The sequence below is a fragment of the Littorina saxatilis genome, linkage group LG14 (genome assembly GCF_037325665.1).
Source record: "Littorina saxatilis isolate snail1 linkage group LG14, US_GU_Lsax_2.0, whole genome shotgun sequence".
NCBI classification, from domain to species: Eukaryota; Metazoa; Mollusca; class Gastropoda; order Littorinimorpha; family Littorinidae; genus Littorina; species Littorina saxatilis.
In genome coordinates this window covers 25026743-25046241 of record NC_090258.1, presented here as the reverse complement: position 1 = coordinate 25046241, position 19499 = coordinate 25026743, and the positions used below count along the sequence as shown (strand labels likewise).

The 19499-nt window shown below is 42.9% G+C and overlaps 2 protein-coding genes across 3 annotated transcripts in view; both read right to left on the bottom strand.

Annotated features, from left to right (window-relative positions):
- LOC138947398 (protein OS-9-like) overlaps positions 1–7456 on the bottom strand; it is a 50489-nt gene extending 43033 nt beyond the window's left edge. For both annotated transcript variants that reach the window (XM_070318852.1, XM_070318854.1), the window contains exons 1-7: positions 7308–7456; positions 6691–6864; positions 5400–5463; positions 5088–5164; positions 3295–3402; positions 2645–2846; positions 1376–1435 (exon numbers count right to left, since the gene is read on the bottom strand). In XM_070318852.1, the coding sequence (XP_070174953.1) occupies positions 1376–1435; positions 2645–2846; positions 3295–3402; positions 5088–5164; positions 5400–5463; positions 6691–6864; positions 7308–7451 (829 nt within the window). In that variant the 5' untranslated portion in view covers positions 7452–7456. The remainder of the gene's footprint in view (positions 1–1375; positions 1436–2644; positions 2847–3294; positions 3403–5087; positions 5165–5399; positions 5464–6690; positions 6865–7307) is intronic.
- A 2575-nt stretch (positions 7457–10031) lies between these two features.
- On the bottom strand, positions 10032–19440 carry LOC138947397 (ankyrin-3-like). Its single transcript, XM_070318851.1, has 4 exons — positions 19216–19440; positions 15912–16964; positions 14400–14579; positions 10032–13999 (listed from the first exon to the last, which is right to left on the bottom strand). The coding sequence occupies exons 1-4, from the start codon at positions 19426–19428 to the stop codon at positions 13220–13222; spliced, it is 2226 nt and encodes a 741-aa protein (XP_070174952.1). The 5' UTR covers positions 19429–19440; the 3' UTR covers positions 10032–13219.
- Positions 19441–19499: the final 59 nt, after the last annotated feature.

Here is a 19499-nt window from a genome sequence, read left to right as displayed (position 1 = left end):
CCATCGTTTTTTCGTTCACATTTGCCCAACATGTTAATTTGCTGAGCGGGGTTTATGTCGTCTGCTAGGGCAATCAAACCACTGCATGCAGTCTGCACTGACTGAGTCTGCACGCACGAGGCACGCTGGTAATAAGTCTTATAATGGTAAGAACGTTCTGAACCCTACACGTTTTCGATTACGATTGTTCTTGCCTTGAAATAATAATTCGGAAACCATTCATTTACTGAACTGATGCAGTCGTATTTCAGTGTAGTCAGTGCGGCTACGTATGACAGAGTCGATCGAGTCAGTCTTCCAAACTGGTCTAGCTGGTACGTTATCGGAATAACACTTGTGTTTTCTGCTAGCGGGTGGGAATTTTATATTAACTCATCATTTGGTAATGTGGATGATAAGCTACATGCCACTAACACGATGAGAAGAATCTATGCAAGTCGGCGAGAATTTCACAGCGGCTTCTATTTTTAGATCAGTGGCAGCCGCACTGTGGCACAGGCACATGGACTCTGTCAGAAAAAACCCACTTCTGCTTTAATTGAGAAGCAGGGAATTTATGGTCATTTGGTATTGTGGAGAATATAAGCTACATGTCAGTAATTAATTCTGAGGATGAGAGCATAGTCTTGCTTAGGTAAAGGGCGTAAGAATACGCTCTGTGGAAAAGTTAGCGCACTCTTGGAGTGCGCTAACAGTTTTAGCGCATCGCCATTAGCCAATCAACTGGTTCACATCAGTCATGTGACACCAGTACTTACTGACAATTATAGTTATAGTTATACCTTTACAAAGTTTTAACACACATAATTCCAAGTTAAATAATTATACACATAAAAAAACCTAATAAAATGTACAAAGTTTTCAATACACAAACATGAATCTTAAAATACATAGCAAACAAGTAAAATTATTCATTATAAAACAAGAGGCGAAGCCTTCAAGGCTCACGTAAGAAATAGACAAACAGTAACACAAACTCAATCACTCCGTCACACATACACACCCACACATACAGTAAGCTTAGGTGACACTGTGCAAGAAAGAGAGACACTAGATCTAGATCTGTCATGCCGTCATGATGCATTAATTGACGTCAAACACTTTTGACCGTGACGTAATCTTATGCGAGCTTTATCCATAGTCTTGGATAACCACTCACACATAGACTCGGAAATGTTAAAGTTTCTACCACAGACATACACACACACGCACACACACACACACACGCACAAACGCACAGACAGACAAAGTTACGATCGCATAGGCTACACTTCGTGAGCCAAAAATAGCTCAAACACATGAAAATGGGTGCACATTTTTTTGCAGAGTTTATATGATCATTATCACTACCATTGTTTTTTATTATCATTTTTACCTTTTTGTTCCAGCTGCGCCTTAGCTTTGGCCAAGGCTTCTTCCTCTTTCTTCTTCATAGCTGTCAATGAAAATACAACATAGTTAGTAAACAAATGATAAGTGAAATAAAATGAACAAAGTGAAATTTATGCTGTTGCCAAGGACCCCCCTCCCCCACTGAATACTGAACCGCGTATATTCTGTTCTGATTCTTAGGACCCCAAAGACCAAGTTAAAGTAGACGTCTACTGTATGTTTTTGCCCCAAAACTTAAATTATTTTTAAAGATTACTCCAAAATAGTATGGGTCAACAGGTCTTCACGTGGAAGCAAGAAGAGAATCCAAGGTGTCTAAAACTTTTTTTTAATTTTGTTATTTTCATTTCCTTTATTATCCCAATGCTGGGAAAGTCGGATCGCTTCCTCCAAGTGGAAAGCTAGCAGCAACAAGAGTAGCGCTACCCAGGTGTATACGTGTCAAGGTCCCACTGTGGTGACATGAGTCTGCACATCAAGTGGACCCTTGTCCATCCCGGCTTGGATTTACCCCTGTGAACCTAGGACAGAGCTGCCAACCCTTACGAAGACTCAGTCATTTAGATTTGTTGGGCATTTTTCAGCCTGGCAAATGGTGTTTAAGTGTAGCATTTTCTACAAATGTATTCCCACATCTGCATTTATGTCATCTTGCACAAGAATATATATTTCAAATAAAGTTTCATGAGAATGCAGGAACATAAACTGCCCATTAGAGAGTACCTGCAGTGCCACTTTTCAGTGTAGACGATGTGTTATGACCCATTGTGTGACCGCTACACGGCGTGGGAAGCAGAAATGAGTACCAGGACTCACAAAAAAAGAGGGAACTGTTGCATGCTTGTGATTATTTGTTTAAGCGTAGCAATCTTTAGCTTGGTGTAGCAATTGCTCTTAAAACGTGGCACCCTACTCTGAAAGCATACCAGTTGGCAGCTCGGCTTGGCTAGGATCACAACTCCAGTACTCCAAAATACCCGTGTGACTTGGAATAATGGGCCGTGAAAAGTAGGATATGCGCCGAAATGGCTGCGATCTGCTGGCCGATGTGAATGCGTGATGTATTGTGTAAAAAAATTCCATCTCACACGGCATAAATAAAGCCCTGCGCCTTGAATATGTGCGCAATATAAATTGCATAAAAATTTTTTTTTTTAAAAATTAAAAAAATCCCTGCGCTTAGAACTGTACCCACGGAATACGCGCGATATAAGCCTCATATTGATTGATACTTCACCCCCCCCCCCCTCACCTTGTGTGTGAGCCTGGTAGACAGTGTACTGATGGTTGGTGAGGAGCGGCTGGCAGATGATGGGGATGGGCTGGGTGGGGGTGGGGGACTTGAGGTGGGGGTGGCTGCACAGTCGGTGGGTGTGCACGGTGATCACGTACACGCACGTCTCGGGCTCATCCACGCGCACAATGTAGTCGTCTTCAAGATTCTCGCACAGAAACTGAAACAGGATTGTCCCTGCCCATCAGTATGAACAAATAGTCTCCAGACGCAATACAAAAAAGATAGAGATATAATGTTCTTGTGAACACAGACAATGAAGTCATCTTCAAGATTCTCACACAGAAACTAAAACAGGATTTTTTTTTTGTACTGGTGATTATTAATGACTAGTTTGTAAATGCCAAAACACAAGAGGTACACATAATTGTGTGAAATATTTTTTTTTAGGTTAAATAATGAGACTACAACTGCAAATTAAGATTCCAATAAAAGAAAATTAAAAAAGACAGCAACTGCAACAACCACAAAGAAAACAACAAGAAAACAAAACGGATATTCAGTTTTAATTTATGAAAATTTGAGGGGAGTATTTGTGGGTATATAAACATATGCCGACTAAAAAAAAAATCAGCGTTTCTTGTGCAAATGAATATTGTAACACTTACCCTGATTTCAGTCTGACGTCCGTTACCGGTGAGATCGCACTTGCTGCCGTTAGTGTAATACTGGCTGTGGTACCGACCAGAGGCCAGCTTGCTCCTCACTCTAGCTTCCTGCACACACAATTACAGTCAGGTTACCATGACAACCATCGTCAGCAGCAGAATCAGCAGCGGAATCATCATCACCATCATCATCTGCTGCAGCATCATCATCATCATTATCAGCAGCAGAATCATCATCACCATTATCATCATCATCATCACAGTCACCATCATCATCATTATCAACAGCAGCAGCATCGTCATCATCATCAGACAAGAGAAATAACTCTGTCGGATTTGTATGGGATCTGAAACACCCAATACCCTTGCTTCTGACAAATCTTCTTCTTTCTTCTTGGCGTTCGCAGAGGTTACACGATCAGTCCAGCACTGGTGATAAATGTTGTCGTTTTCTCCAACTCCTGCCGACTGCCGTATAGTTTGGTCTGCAAGGGAGTTGGTGACGGCCACACTTCTTTTCGTTCCTCATCTAGTAAGGGACATCGCTGTAAGATGTGTTGCTGCTGACAAATAACTTCACATGTGCGCCTGTCCACGTGTTTCCAACACACCCCTTGCTAGTGATTGGCCCCTCCAAGGTTTGTCAGACACACCCCTCGCTAGTGATTGGCCCCTCCAAGGTTTGTCAGACACACCCCTCGCTAGTGATTGGCCCCTCCAAGGTTTGTCAGACACACCCCTCGCTAGTGATTGGCCCCTCCAAGGTTTGTCAGACACACCCCTCGCTAGTGATTGGCCCCTCCAAGGTTTGTCAGACACACCCCTCGCTAGTGATTGGCCCCTCCAAGGTTTGTCAGACACACCCCTCGCTAGTGATTGGCCCCTCCAAGGTTTGTCAGACACACCCCTCGCTAGTGATTGGCCCCTCCAAGGTTTGTCAGACACACCCCTCGCTAGTGATTGGCCCCTCCAAGGTTTGTCAGACACACCCCTCGCTAGTGATTGGCCCCTCCAAGGTTTGTCAGACACACCCCTCGCTAGTGATTGGCCCCTCCAAGGTTTGTCAGACACACCCCTCGCTAGTGATTGGCCCCTCCAAGGTTTGTCAGACACACCCCTCGCTAGTGATTGGCCCCTCCAAGGTTTGTCAGACACACCCCTCGCTAGTGATTGGCCCCTCCAAGGTTTGTCAGACACACCCCTCGCTAGTGATTGGCCCCTCCAAGGTTTGTCAGACACACCCCTCGCTAGTGATTGGCCCCTCCAAGGTTTGTCAGACACACCCCTCGCTAGTGATTGGCCCCTCCAAGGTTTGTCAGACACACCCCTCGCTAGTGATTGGCCCCTCCAAGGTTTGTCAGACACACCCCTCGCTAGTGATTGGCCCCTCCAAGGTTTGTCAGACACACCCCTTGCTAGTGATTGGCCCCTCCAAGGTTTGTCAGAGTAAAAAGCAAGGGTATTCACTTTTTCACAACCCATACACACCCGGCAGTTATTTTCGGATTTTGTCTATTCAGATCTATACAAAGGAAGCTGGGAGACAGAGAGAGACAGAGTGAGACAGAGAGAGACAGAGAGAGACAGAGAGAGACAGAGTGAGACAGAGAGAGACAGAGTGAGACAGAGAGAGACAGAGAGAGACAGAGAGAGACAGAGTGAGACAGAGAGAGACAGAGAGAGACAGAGTGAGAGAGTGAGACTCCTCCATAATGATTAACACAGAGCATGCACTATTGCAGCACTGATTTCCTTGTTCCCTTCTTATAACAAGTCACAGTGTGAAAGTTTACCCTGAGTGTTTCATTGTTCCAGTCAAAGTCAGACTGGTAGTGCCCAAGGAACATGATGTCACCCTTTGGACGCCCATCTGAAACAGAATAACATACAACATGCTATTTGTAGGAAAAATGAAATAAAAATGACTGGCATAAACAAAGAGGGAAAGAACACATATTTGGGATTGCAGATCAAACTTCAGCCGCACAATAAATAACTCTTTTTGTATTTTGATTCTCTGTACAATTCTCTGAAAAAATGCAAGAGGGAATGTAAAAAAAGAAAAGAATGGTAAAGACATGAATCTAAGAATGAAACGTACGTACCTTCTGCATGAAACTGACGAATGTGTTTTCCATAGCAAAATTCATACGTCCACCAATCTTTAATCTGAAAAGAGAAAAATAAACAGCAAAGTGCCAAAAATACTCAGGATACAAGTGACGCACCGCCATCTTTTAAGACCCCACAATTTAAGAGTACTCCATCCCTTTTTTAAGAGCGTGATTTTCTAAGATATTTGAAGGTCATAAAAGGGGGGTTCCACTGTAAAGCAAATAAATAGGTCCACATTATTTCTAGGCAAGTAATAGTACATTGCTGAATAGAAATGTTGAAATGAAAAACAATTTGACAAGACACGACTGTGTAGCCAAAGGTGTCAAGAGGTCCTCTTCTTTAAGACCAGAGTTTCTCAGATTTGTGTAGGTCTATCTTACAAGGAGGGTTCCGCTGTATCTTTACAAGACAGGGATGCGTTGCTAAAGGTTTGAGGAGCTGAACGTTTTTAACTTAAGACAGGATCAGAGAGGTCTTAACAGGGGGGCTAGCGGCACGGTTGACCTAGTGGTAAGGCATCCGCCCCGTCATCGGGAGGTCGTGGGTTCGAACCGGGTCATACCTAAGACTTTAAAATTGGCAATCTAGTGGCTGCTCCGCCTGGCGTCTGGCATTATGGGGTTAGTGCTGGGACTGGTTGGTCCGGTGTCAGAATAATGTGACTGGGTGAGACATGAAGCCTGTGCTGTGACGTCTGTCTTGTGTGTGGCGCACGTTATATGTCAAAGCAGCACCGCCCTGATATGGCCCTTCGTGGTCGGCAGGACGTTATTGCCGTTAAGCAAATAAACAAACAAACAGGGGGGTTCCATCGCACCTTTATAAGACATGGCTGCGCTCGAAAGGTTCGAGGAGCTGAACCTTTTAGAATTTAATACCGGATTTTCTCAGGTCTCTTTTTTTTCTTTTTTTGGGGGGGACCTCAGTTGCATGCAGGCTGCTTCGACCCTTCTATTCTGCTTCTCCATTTAAAAAAACCCAACATTTTTAACTTTTTTTTTTTTTAATCTCAGAGGTATTAACAGAGGGGTTCCACAATACCATTACAAGAAATGGCTGCGTTGCTAAAGGTTTGAGGAGCTGAACCTTTTTAATACCTGATTTTCCCAGAGAGGTCTTTTTTTCTTCTTTTTTTTTTTGACCTTAGTTGCAAGCTGGAGAAGAACAGGGTTTTTTTGCCTCCCATTTTTAATATTTTTTTTTTTAGGCGGGGAGCATCCTTTTATCTCAGAGAGGTTTAATTAAGACTCAGTTATTAAGAGAGGCGTTCCACTCTACCTTTATAAGACAGGGCTGTGAAGCCAAAGGTTTGAGGAGCTCGACAACGCCGGTCTCCAGAGCGATCTTCTCCTCCTCCTCTTGTTGCTGCCGCTGCTGGTGGTGGCTCGGGTAGTCGCACTGGTAGCGCTGTCCGTGCCGCGACGTCACCGTGATGGCCGTCTCGGGCGGGGTCTGATTCAACAAATTAATGATTTGAAATAGAAAAACAACAACAAAACAGAGAGAAAAAATCCCAGTTCCATGAAAGAACCTGGTTTATAAATTGGAAGAAGGCGAAGATAGTGCAAGTTTTTCAAGAAAGTTTTTTTCTGTAAGAGTACCACTGCACTATCAGTCACCATCGTAGCACTAGCAGCTGACAAATGAGCTGTTAAATAAACTTACTGACAGCCGACAGCCAAAGTAAGCCGACATACGTCATCTTTCGTTTGTTTGCCGTTATAAATTTCTGCCGCTGACATCCGACTGCAGTTCGTTTTTAACAGTAACACACTCCAGACTGCCAAAAGATACTGAAGATGCCTCAGCCTGCAGGCAGACAGGCTCAGGGCTCCTCATCGTCATCGTGTACCCGAAGGCCAAAGATGCATGCACAATAACATAAAAGTACTTACCTCAGGTATGATTATAGGCTCTTTAACGATATTTATTCCATATGTTATGGACCGCAGTTCTTCCATGTCCATAAATGATTGCACAGCAGAGAAAACGGCTAAAAACAAGAGGCAGACAGATACAAAAGCTGTTTTGGTCGCCATTTTGCTTATCGGTTGTACAATGTTTGGACTAAAAATTAAACGAAGAAAAAGCACACAAAAAATTAGGGTTAACAATTCGACCCCAAACCTATAGCTAAAATATGATAACTTTTATACTTTAGAACTCTTTACTCATTGATTATACTATGTTTTTAAAGTTATAGTCCCGATCTAAAATGAAAAGAGATATTTCCTCTTCGATTTGTAATTCATAGCTGTTCCATTCCATCTTTTTGTGCTACTACAGCAACATCATCCTTTAAATTAGAATCGCCGAGAGCTCAGTGGATAAATAATTGTGCTGTGAAGCTTGTGTGTGTGCATGTGTGTGTGTGTGTGTGGTTGTGTTACATTGACTTTAACATAAAATCAGTCTGTTTCCTAGAATACATAAAAGAAAAATCAAACACATAGGCACACACAAACAAACAGATGAACCCCCTAAAAAGGAAGTTTATGAAAAATTTTGTTATAAGCAAAGTAAACATCCACAAGAACTTCGAAAGCTTTGAAGCAAATCTTTTTGTTTGGATCATTTGTATCTGAAATAATCAACAAGTGTTCTACAAACGTTGAAACTGTAATATTGCTTTTCAGGAAAATGTATACAGCAACTGGTTTATTTCTTTTATAACTATCTAAATAAATAGAGAAAACTATTGTACATAGATTTTCTTTCAATTTGTCTCCAATACACCTATAAACTTACTTTAAAGTTGTCAAAGTCCTTGTCAATGCATTTATTGTTTTATCTATAATAAGCCATCTATTCTTTGGTTTTTTAGGAAACACTGCAAGAGATCAGGCGACAGTCACATTTTGTCTATCATGAAACATTCCAAAGAGAGAGAGAGAGAGAGAGAGAGAGAGTCTGACGTTTTATTCTTTTATTTTAGTCATATTCTTTCTTTCATTAAACATTCCAGAGAGAGAGAGAGAGAGAGAGAGAGAGAGAGAGAGAGAGAGCGAGAGAGAGAGAGAGAGAGAGAGAGAGAGAGAGAGAGAGAGAGAGAGAGATGATGATGATAATTAGTTTTAACGTCCTCTTAGAACCAATTGGCCTATCTTGGGACAGGTAGAGTTGATATGCTTTATGGGGGGACAGGACACTGGACAGACATGCAAACAGAGAACACATATGATCGTGTTATAGATCTGGAAGTCTGTTGTTGCGATATTTCAAAATGGGGATGGAAGTAAAGATTTTGTTGGGGTTGTTGCCATAGTGTACGCGAAATATAGTTGGAGTGGAGCGGTTTTGTAGGCTTATTTGCTTTTTATTTATGTAAAATATTTTTCAGACTTTTGGATAATGCCAAAATAATGTAATAAATAAGTAAATAAATACGTAACTAGAAACATAAAAAAAAATTATTAGCCAAATAAGAATATTAAATATAACTTGCTAAAATAATATATCAGAATGGGGAACTTAAGTTCAGGTAGGAGGAGGGCGGTGTATGTGATTTAGCCTTGTTTGAATAGAGCTATATTAAGAGAGAGAGAGAGAGAGAGAGAGAGAGAGAGAGAGAGGACACACACACACACACACACACACACACACAGTACACACCTAAGGGTTTTGTAGGCATGTGCTGAAGGGAAATCACAACTTTGAACTGCAAGCACGAAGTATGATTCAGACAAAGAGAGTACAGCGAAGTACACTCAGGAAAACAAATGACACAAGCATATGATATAAATATCAAATTTATTTCAAGTAATTTATTAAACTTTTCCCCCCAAAATTAATCAAAACACTTTGAAAGAAGAAAAACTTTCCCAACACAGCCTCAAAAAAGTGTACAGCATACACCAACTGTTTCAGTTATAAACTTGCTTGGTATTATAAAAAAAAGTTGGTACCTGTAGTGAATAAATAAGACCTTGTTTTTAATATAAATACCAATGTTTTGATCTTATGCAATTACAAAATATCAACGAAAGGTTTAAACTTTGCATTCTGAACTGAAAACTAATTGCATACATAGAAGAAAAAAAAAGAGTAAAGAATATCAGACATAAGAGCATGGTAAACATTAACAATCGATAACCCTGTAGACAATCGATAACCCTGTAGACAATCGATAACCCTGTAGACAATCGATAACCCTGTAGACAATCGATAACCCTGTGGACAATCGATAACCCTGTAGACAATCGATAACCCTGTGGACAATCGATAACCCTGTAGACAATCGATAACCCTGTAGACAATCGATAACCCTGTGGACAATCGATAACCCTGTAGACAATCGATAACCCTGTAGACAATCGATAACCCTGTAGACAATCGATAACCCTGTAGACAATCGATAACCCTGTAGACAATCGATAACCCTGTAGACAATCGATAACCCTGTGGACAATCGATAACCCTGTAGACAATCGATAACCCTGTGGACAATCGATAACCCTGTAGACAATCGATAACCCTGTAGACAATCGATAACCCTGTAGACAATCGATAACCCTGTAGACAATCGATAACCCTGTGGACAATCGATAACCCTGTAGACAATCGATAACCCTGTAGACAATCGATAACCCTGTAGACAATCAATAACCCTGTAGACAATCGATAACCCTGTAGACAATCGATAACCCTGTAGACAATCGATAACCCTGTAGACAATCGATAACCCTGTAGACAATCGATAACCCTGTAGACAATCGATAACCCTGTAGACAATCGATAACCCTGTAGACAATCGATAACCCTGTGGACAATCGATAACCCTGTAGACAATCGATAACCCTCGATAACCCTGTAGAATCGTTATTTATCAATGGAAAACAAAGGTTATCACACAAATGCTCAGAAAATAAGAAAGCTTGATAAACACTCTTTAAAGGCACAGTAAGCCTCCCGTAAACCATCACAGATACTGTCAGGCTTTTACACACAGTACAAACACCCTTTCATTTAAACACTCACCGCTTGAGAACATCCTAGGTGCCCTCCATATAGAGCGAACAATTTTCAAAGAATTTATTTTTGCGTGGTTTATCTCACCCCTGAGCCATCGTGAACCCGTGTGATCCAGTTTCCCTTTTTCACAATGTAGTGGTCAGTTAGTAATTTGATTGCGACTCGATGTGAGCTTATCTGCAATAGCACGTTATTATGTACCTCTCACTATGCACGAAACAAACGGCTGTGGTTCACAAGAACTCTAGCGATGGCTTTTGAATGTTGAGAGGAACTGGTGATATGCATAAACCGTCGTCTGCTACGAGAGCCACTACCTTACGTGACCCTGCTTCCGGGCTTTTCTTTTTTCAAACTTTCAAAACTTTGAATTGTACTGATCTTGTCTTGATGAAAAAATAATTCTTTTATGATTTAAGAATGTTTGTGTAACAAGCTGTCAATTTATTATTTCGATTTTAAAAGATAGGTCTAGCGCCAAAACGCACCACGGCCCAAAAAGTGTCTAAGACAATCCGCAAAATTAATTCTTTAAAAATTGCTCGCTCTTTACGGAGGGCACCTAGGATGTTCCCGTTTGGTGAGCGTTCATATATGGAAGTGTTTGTACTGTGTGTAAAAGCCTGACAGTATCTGTGATGGTTTACGGGAGGCTTACTGTGCCTTTAAGGACAAACATCAAAAACCTGATATAATAATAATATACATACATATAGTAATGCAAGATAATTGGGCAATGTTCCAACATTATTTAGCAATGTTATATTTGGTGACATCACACTTGCACACTAACTCAGTCACATCCCCCCTCCCACCACACACACACACACACAACTCCCCCTGGTAATTTCCGGTAAAGAAAAAAATAAGCACTCACACACATACAAAACAAATACTTTTTACCCTAAAACTGATCACACAACTGGCTGGCACTTTCTTTCTTTCTTTATTTGGTGTTTAACGTCGTTTTCAACCGTTCAAGGTTATATCGCGACGGGGAAAGGGGGGGGGGGGGGGGGGGGGATGGGATAGAGCCACTTGTTAATTGTTTCTTGTTCACAAAAGCACTAATAAAAAAATTGCTCCAGGGGCTTGCAACGTAGTACAATATATGACCTTACTGGGAGAATGCAAGTTTCCAGTACAAAGGACTTAACATTTCTTACATACTGCTTGACTAAAATCTTCACAAAAATTGACTATATTCTATACAAAAAACACTTAACAAGGGTAAAAGGAGAAACAGAATCCGTTAGTCGCCTCTTACGACATGCTGGGGAGCATCGGGTAAATTCTTCCCCCTAACCCGCGGGGGGTCTGGCTGGCACATAGGGTGAGCTAGAAGTTACAAAGCACAGCACCAAAACATCTAAGGCATGACTAACTTTTACAGTCACTGTAAGCTAGAACAACAGTGTTTCTGGTAACATGATCTTTGAAAGCACTTCAAGCGTAATATTGAACAGGATTTTCAATTTCACAGGCACAGTTCTTTCTGTGAAAACAGTGGGTCTTACTATCCCACATCTGAACAGGATTTTACATGAGGTAAGACCTTTCCTCCACTTGGTCAAACACCAGAAATCAACACGCTGACTTCTTGCCGTGGCAAGTTGAAACTTTTTGATGAATTAATTTCTGAAAAAGAAACCAGTGTCTTTTAGGAAATTAATTCTGAAAAAATAAATACATGTACCACAATGACAATGTTTTAGTCTTGAGGGCGACAAGAAAAAGTTCAGATATGTTTTTTTTTTTGCATCTGGCCCTCGCCCTAAAGCAGGGATGTTGCTACAAATTCATACCTATAGGACAAATGTCCCGAGTTCTTCAGCATCAATAGGAGATTTGACCGCTTTCAGAAAGATTAATAGGACATTATGAATTTGCGCCAAACAGCTTATAACACATTCCATGGAATTGTTCCAAAGTCATGCGCCCACACACACACGCACACACACACACACCCACGCGCTGTAGAACACACACATAATATAGTAAATACATCAACACAGTGTGCGTATAATGTTGTATTTGTTTAGTTTCAAAGAAACCACAAAAAAGAAACCAACATGAACAACTTCAGAGCTCTTACTTTGATTACAAACTGCATGATTTGGATAAAAGTTGAAAAACATAATGATCGGTTTGATCTAATGCTGATCTTTTGCAGGCTTTAGGTTTTTTTTCAGCGGCATAATTCAGTGCTTCGTCTCGTATCGAAAACAAAAGCAGACGACAAATTTAGTCAGTTGGAGTTGTCTCCCGTACTCCTGTTGCATGCACTGATCTAAAAATAATCCACTATTTTTAGATCAGTGCGCTGCACCGAGACGGTTATACCCAAACGGCGCATACCGCAAACGGTTCGGGAATTCCCAACAAAAGAAAAGATCCGCACTGGCGCGGCACTGGCAACTTCAGTGTCAGCTGAACACGAGAGCGTTCGGTCTTTTAGAAGATTTGTATCTTGAAATGAAAATTAACGAATATCGCGCTGTCCGAAGGAATGGAGTACATATCGGACAATGACCACGCTCAGGCTAAAACGATAGGACATCTGACCGACATGCGGCAATGTGAATCGGACATTTGGGGATTTTCATCGGTATATGTCCGATGTCCGACGCCTAATGACATCCCTGCTAAAGAGGGACTTATCTGATCCCATGGTGCATAGAGATGCCCCAGAGTGTTAAGTTTTGGTATGTGACCAAGTGGAGGGATCGTCTTATCCCATTTTAAATCCCGGCCAGATCTGGGACTGTGAAGTGAACTGTTTTCACGAGGTCGACTGGCCCTCAAAGCGACATGGACAAAGTCTTTGCTCTCCTCATCACAGTTTCTTCAAAAACGCCTTCAAAGCGTTAGGCAGTGGTAGCAAATCTACCTTCTCTTGAAACCTGACGCTTCCTATACTCCTCTGAGTCTTTCTCCAACACAACGCCTTCAGTGATGGAACGTGCCTCCACTGTACGCCAGCCTTGTGCAGGTGTCTGTGCATGCGGTGCCAGTTTTCGTGACCAATCAGAGTCGCTGACCCCATGGCTAGCAGCTCTAGACCAAACTTACTGGTCAGCGTTTCCAAGAAAGCTCTGTGAGGACTGCCCGGCAACAGGTAGGAAGGAACTCTGGAGTCGTCGGATATCTCCGGTGAGGGGGGAACCGGGCTCTCCGCCATGTCGCGGAGCAGGTCTGTGCTTGACGGAGCAGAGTGAGGCGAAGTGGCGGAGAAAGGTTCCATGCTGTCGTCAGCACACTGTCTCCCTGAAGATTGAAAGCCACAGTGAAATTCCCCCTCAGCCCCCCTACATCCGTCATCTCCATGACCTTCACCTTCAGCGTACAACGCAGGGCGGCTGACTCTCACAAAAGCAGCGTGTATAGGCAAGCATCTCATGTTACTGATCGACGCCAACTCGTAGCGACAACTGATCAACGGTCTCTGACTGATGTTCTCTCTGCTGCTGGCTTCCACCAACCAAAAAAGGACGGAAATCGGCGTGTAGCCTCGAACGTTGACCTTGCCCAGATCGGCCCCATGGCTTATTAGCATATTCATGACGTCTGCTTGAGGCTCGGTTCCCAGCTGCAGAACACAGAGGTCCATGTGTACCTGAGACATAAGATTTATTTCAATCATGTGCAGTACACTATGAATGTAGCTTGGCTTGAGTACGTTCAATACATTTCAACACAGCAAATTGCTAACTGAATTACTTACACACACACACGCACACACAAACACACTGACAGTGACACATGTACACACTATATACATGCAGACGCAACCACACACACAGTCACAAGCACACACATAACCACAACACACACACACACACATATATACATGCAGACGCAACCACACACACAGTCACAACCACACACATAACCACAACACATACACACACACACACACACACATATATATACATGCAGACGCAACCACACACACAGTCACAACCACACACATAACCACAACACACACACACACACACACACACACACACACACACCTGGAGCGGCGACAGAGCATCCTCAGTTCCGATCTGAGAATCAGCGTCCACACCAAGACAGCACAGAGCGTTGACGGCTTCTGGCAGTTTCTGTTTGACGGCAGCGTGAATGGGTTGCATGCTGTTGATGTTCCGCACGGAGGGGTCAAGGCCGCGCTCCATCAGCCAACACAGCGTGTCCTGCAAACACATAATGTTGATTTCAGCTTACAGCTATATATACAGTGAACCCCTCTTTTAAGAGTTAAGACATCCACAAATCTGAGGATTAAGCAAAATCCAGTGGAAATGAAACCCCCTTTTAAAAATCTGAGCAAATCCTGTCTTAATCCTCTTGGCACTGCATGAATTTAAAAGCGTACACTAAAAATTGGTGTAAAATGAGCCTGCAAAACTCAAAATGGGTACTGTTTGTTTTTTAATTACAAGTGGTCTCAAACTCTCATGATAATTTTAGACACAGAAAACTATACATATATATATCATTGGAAAGACAAAAGCTTAAGAGTTGCAATGAAATTTGTCCGATTTGCAGTGCTACATGAATGTACAGAGTATAAAAATGATAAATAAACATGCCGTAGGGTGGCGGGAGTAATTGTAAACAAACCAATGTAAATGTAAAGAAGCCAAACTCGACGATCAACTCAGTCAGATCAACTATTTTTATTCTACAAATGGCTTCCACGTGCCTCTTGTTCATGTACAAACAGAAATAAAATGATGCATATATTTACCTTCCTAATTTTCACTGTCAACAACATACTCCTCACTGGTATCATGATCATTATCTACCTGCTCCCTGTCGCAATCAATATCGCTCATTTTTGCAAGAAAAACAGTAAACGAAAGCTTGGAAAATGTGAGAAACGCTGTGCAGACGATCCGAAAGGATGAAGAAACATAACAAGCCTCCTGATTGGCCAGCCAAAGATAGATCGTGGCTCATCATGCCAAGAGGGTTAAAAAAGGAAGGAGTCTTAAAATGGGGTTAAATTTACAGATCTATATTATGATCAGAAAATCTGACAAATCTAGGTCTCTTCTTCTTCTTCTTCTTCTGCGTTCATGGGCTGAAACTCCCACGTACACTCGTGTTTTTTGCACGAGTGGAATTTTACGTGTATGACCGTTTTTTTACCCCGCCATTTAGGCAGCCATACGCCATTTTCGGAGGAAGCATGCTGGGTATTTTCGTGTTTCTATAACCCACCGAACTCTGACATGGATTACAGGATCTTTTTCGTGCGCACTTGGTCTTGTGCTTGCGTGTACACACGGGGGTGTTCGGACACCGAGGAGAGTCTGCACACAAAGTTGACTCTGAGAAATAAATCTCTCGCCGAACATGGGGACGAACTCACGCTGACAGCGGCCAACTGGATACAAATCCAGCGCGCTACCGACTGAGCTACATCCCCGCCCTAAATCTAGGTCTCAAAAGGTTGATCAGGGAATAGAAAACATTGCAATTTTTTTCTCGGCCTAAAATCAATTATAATGTGTACTTACATAGACGCTGGCCCCAGTCCCTGTTCTCTCACATGCCAGGACCTCAAATATGGCGTCCGGGAAGATGTGCAGGTCCAGCAGGTCGGAGTCTTGGAGCGTTTCCAGGATCCTCTGATTGCCGTGGTACAGCGCCATGCCTCGAACGTCTCTTAGCAGCGTCCCTGCCGACGGGCATTCCTTCAGGGCAGCAACGTCAAAGTGAGAGGTCAGTATCCTCGCCACTTTGGCCACAACTCCGGGAAGATTCCGCAAAACTGCGACAAACAGGAGACTGACAATCCGGCTTCGGTCGGCGTCGTCTGCCAAGAGAACGCCAAACCTTTGCAGGAGAAGGATGGGGATTGTCTCCTCCTCTTTGCACTCTCGTACGGCCAAGCGAATGACCAGCCAGTAGTTGTTGCACAGTTCCAATCTACCTGGGATTTCTCCGCTGGGCGTGAGGTAATACTTATCCAGAAAGAGTCGCACCATAGGTATTCTCTTGGCGGTGACGCTCAGCGCGAGGGCGTAGTAGGCGTCCAAGCCGCTGATATTCACCCGATAAAAGTCCAGGAGGAACTCCACCTTGGGGCAGCACTTGACCACCGCCAGTTCCAGAATCGAACCCCAGCAGCGCTGCAGCTGAATGTTCTGCGTTGCCCAGAAGTTGTGGCAGGGCAGAGGTCCAAGGTTGACGTAGCGAGCACCTCTCTTCGCCAGAATCTCGACCAAATCTGCATGACCGTGTTCTACAGCATGGTACAGCGGTCGATGCTCCCACTCTCTGGGGTTCTCCGTCTCAAGGTCAAGGTCATCATCGCTGATCTGTCTTCCGTTGACGTCTGCTCCGTGATCCAAAAGCAGTGTGACCATGTCCCTCAACCCCTCCGTGCAAGCCCTGATGAGCGGCGTCACATCTCTGTACGCCTCGTCGACCTCAACATGTTCGGCCTGCAAAAGCAGCGTGGCCATTTGTGTGGAATGGGAAGCAACAGCGGCAAGCAGTGGAGGGTAGAACTGACCGGACTTCGCTGTTGCAGGTAGTACTTCCTCAGGGACCATTGATTGGCTTACCTGTTCAAATAAAACGGGGGGAAAACGACATTAAATGCAGCATTATAAACTCCTTTGGAATTCAGTGTGATAAATGTAATTGTCATAATTTTTTCCAATTTTCATTCATAACCAGCTGGGTAACAAAATTCAATGTTCAAATGTGATACCATTCAAATGTGATACCGTATCGAGTCTGCACAAAGAGTTGACCCGTTATTTGCTCAACCCAAAAACCTGTCGACCCCCTGTGTTTTAAAGGCGAGGATTGGCAAGTGAAGCGAGTGCGTACAATTTCTTGGGCAACCCTCGCCGCAAGGAACGTTAGGATTTGGCAAGCCATAAGACACGGATGCCTTTGGTTGCTCGCTACATAGGAAAATAATAGGGCCGCGCAGCTGCTAAGGCCGAAAAAAAAAATAGGTCTGTTTACGGTAACATAGAGTGAAAAAATAGGGTCGGTAGGTCGGCTTTTTTTTCCTTTTTTTTTTCTCCCCTCTCTATGATGTTTCACAGTTCATTTCTTCTCATCAATCCCTGTTTTTGCCTGTTGAAAAACGTTAATGATACTAAAACTCGCTGGATAGGTACTGATAATTTTCACCCCATCCTTTTCATGACAACATTTATCAAGCTTTACAGCTAGCGGGTGGCGAACACCAGTCCACTGCGTGCATCCATTTTGAAAGGAAGTAACACGAGTGACGACCCTTTACTCCTAACAGTACTTTGAGCTTACCTACCTTCTGTCGTCTGCTGTTTGAGCGCAAACAGCTCTATTTTGGATGCGTTTTTTTTTTCCTTTTTTTTTCCAGACGATCCAAAAAAAAAGATTAGGGTCGGGCCTAAAAACTAGGGTCGGTCGGGTTACCGTAAACAGACATATTTTTTTTTGTGCCTAATCTGATTGGCTGTCCATGACTGTTTACCGACTAGTGCAGACGACCTTTAGATAGACTCCTTTTGTAGCGCTTTTCATGTCAAGAGGCCACGCCCCGGAAATAGCCTGCAACTCATGCAGACGACACCCGTGTAGTGATAGTTGGTCGAACCGAGGCTTCAGCAGAGTAATGTGATAGAGTATGCAGATTGTGTCGACCACTGAAGACGTTATGAGAAAAAGTTCTTAAAAATATAAACTGAACAAAAAAATTATTGCACCCATTTTCGTACCCCAACATTCACGTGTCATTTTATTCAAACTTTGTAAGCCATTAAAGGCCCTTCACTTGGCTACCTTGCACACTTTTCGGATTAAAGATTTCTGTATTAGGTATTACGTGACCACCGCCGAAGTCATGGTACCCCAAAAATCGACCTGACAAAAACCCAAGTCCCGTATTTTAAAATCTGTAAAAATTCAGGATTTGCTGATAAGAAACAATCCTGCATATCGATGGAAATGCCATTCAATTTCCATTCAAAAACAGTTTCATTTGTGCACCTAACTTGATTAGTCTTGATGCAATCTGTTTTCAAAATTAATGAGGTAGGGGTTAACAGTTTGAAAGGCCCAAAAGAGCACGTTTTGCAGTCATTTTTTAGGGGGTCCTCCACTGAAAGTTTAATATATGATCCTAAATTATGTCTCAATGAAAACGTTTGAAACTTCCAGAAAACATGACCAATAGGTGAATAAAGATCTCCATAACTTATATCAATTGGCAATACAGGTAAAGTTACGTAACGTTTCCAAAAGAACTTTAAAAATATTTATATTAATTCAGGGTGTTATGCCAAAAATTCATGCGCATGAGCACAAACACAAACACAGGGCCAATAATGGTTATACATGTATCAGTATTTGCTAAAGTTTTAGGCAAATCTGAGCACTAGCAGAAATTTGCTGGAGGTATGAACGCGATAGACAAATTCGTCAACTCTGTCATTTGTATTGTGTATGCGAGCGGCAGAGATTTCAAGTCGTTGGCCTGTGCTTACTTCGCTGCTGGTTGTTCAATCCCAAAGCATTGTGCCCGGTGTGATGCGTGTTTGTGAATTGCTTGTTATTGATAGGCAAGAGACTGTGTGCGCGTGTATGTGTGTATGTGTGTGTGTGTGTTCCTCTTTCCTCTCTCTGTCTCCCTCTCTCTCTCTTTCTCCAAAACGGCTGCTATTAAAGCCACGGCTTACACGCATGCACGCTCACCGGCACACGCACCCACTGGCACGCACATACGCACGCATGCACACACAGGATCACACTCGCACACATGCGCATGAGCACAAACACACTAACTCATGCACACATGTATGCAGGCCTACTCACTACTGCGCTCACTGCAGTGTCTTCTGTCAGTGTCAGACGACAGCCCCTCTCGATCAGCCATTTAGCGGCATCAGCACTATTGCTTTCGACTGCAATCGAAATCGGCGTCTTCCCTGACTCGTTTGCAGCATCTATCAGCCAAAGTCTTGATCCATCAATTAAATCTTCCAGCCTCGCTACGTTGTTTTCCTTTGCAGCTGAAAAAACGGCGTCCATCTTGAATTTGCACTAAAGCTACCCGTATAAACTTGACCGGATGAGAAGAAATTTTGAACCGTTTAAAAACC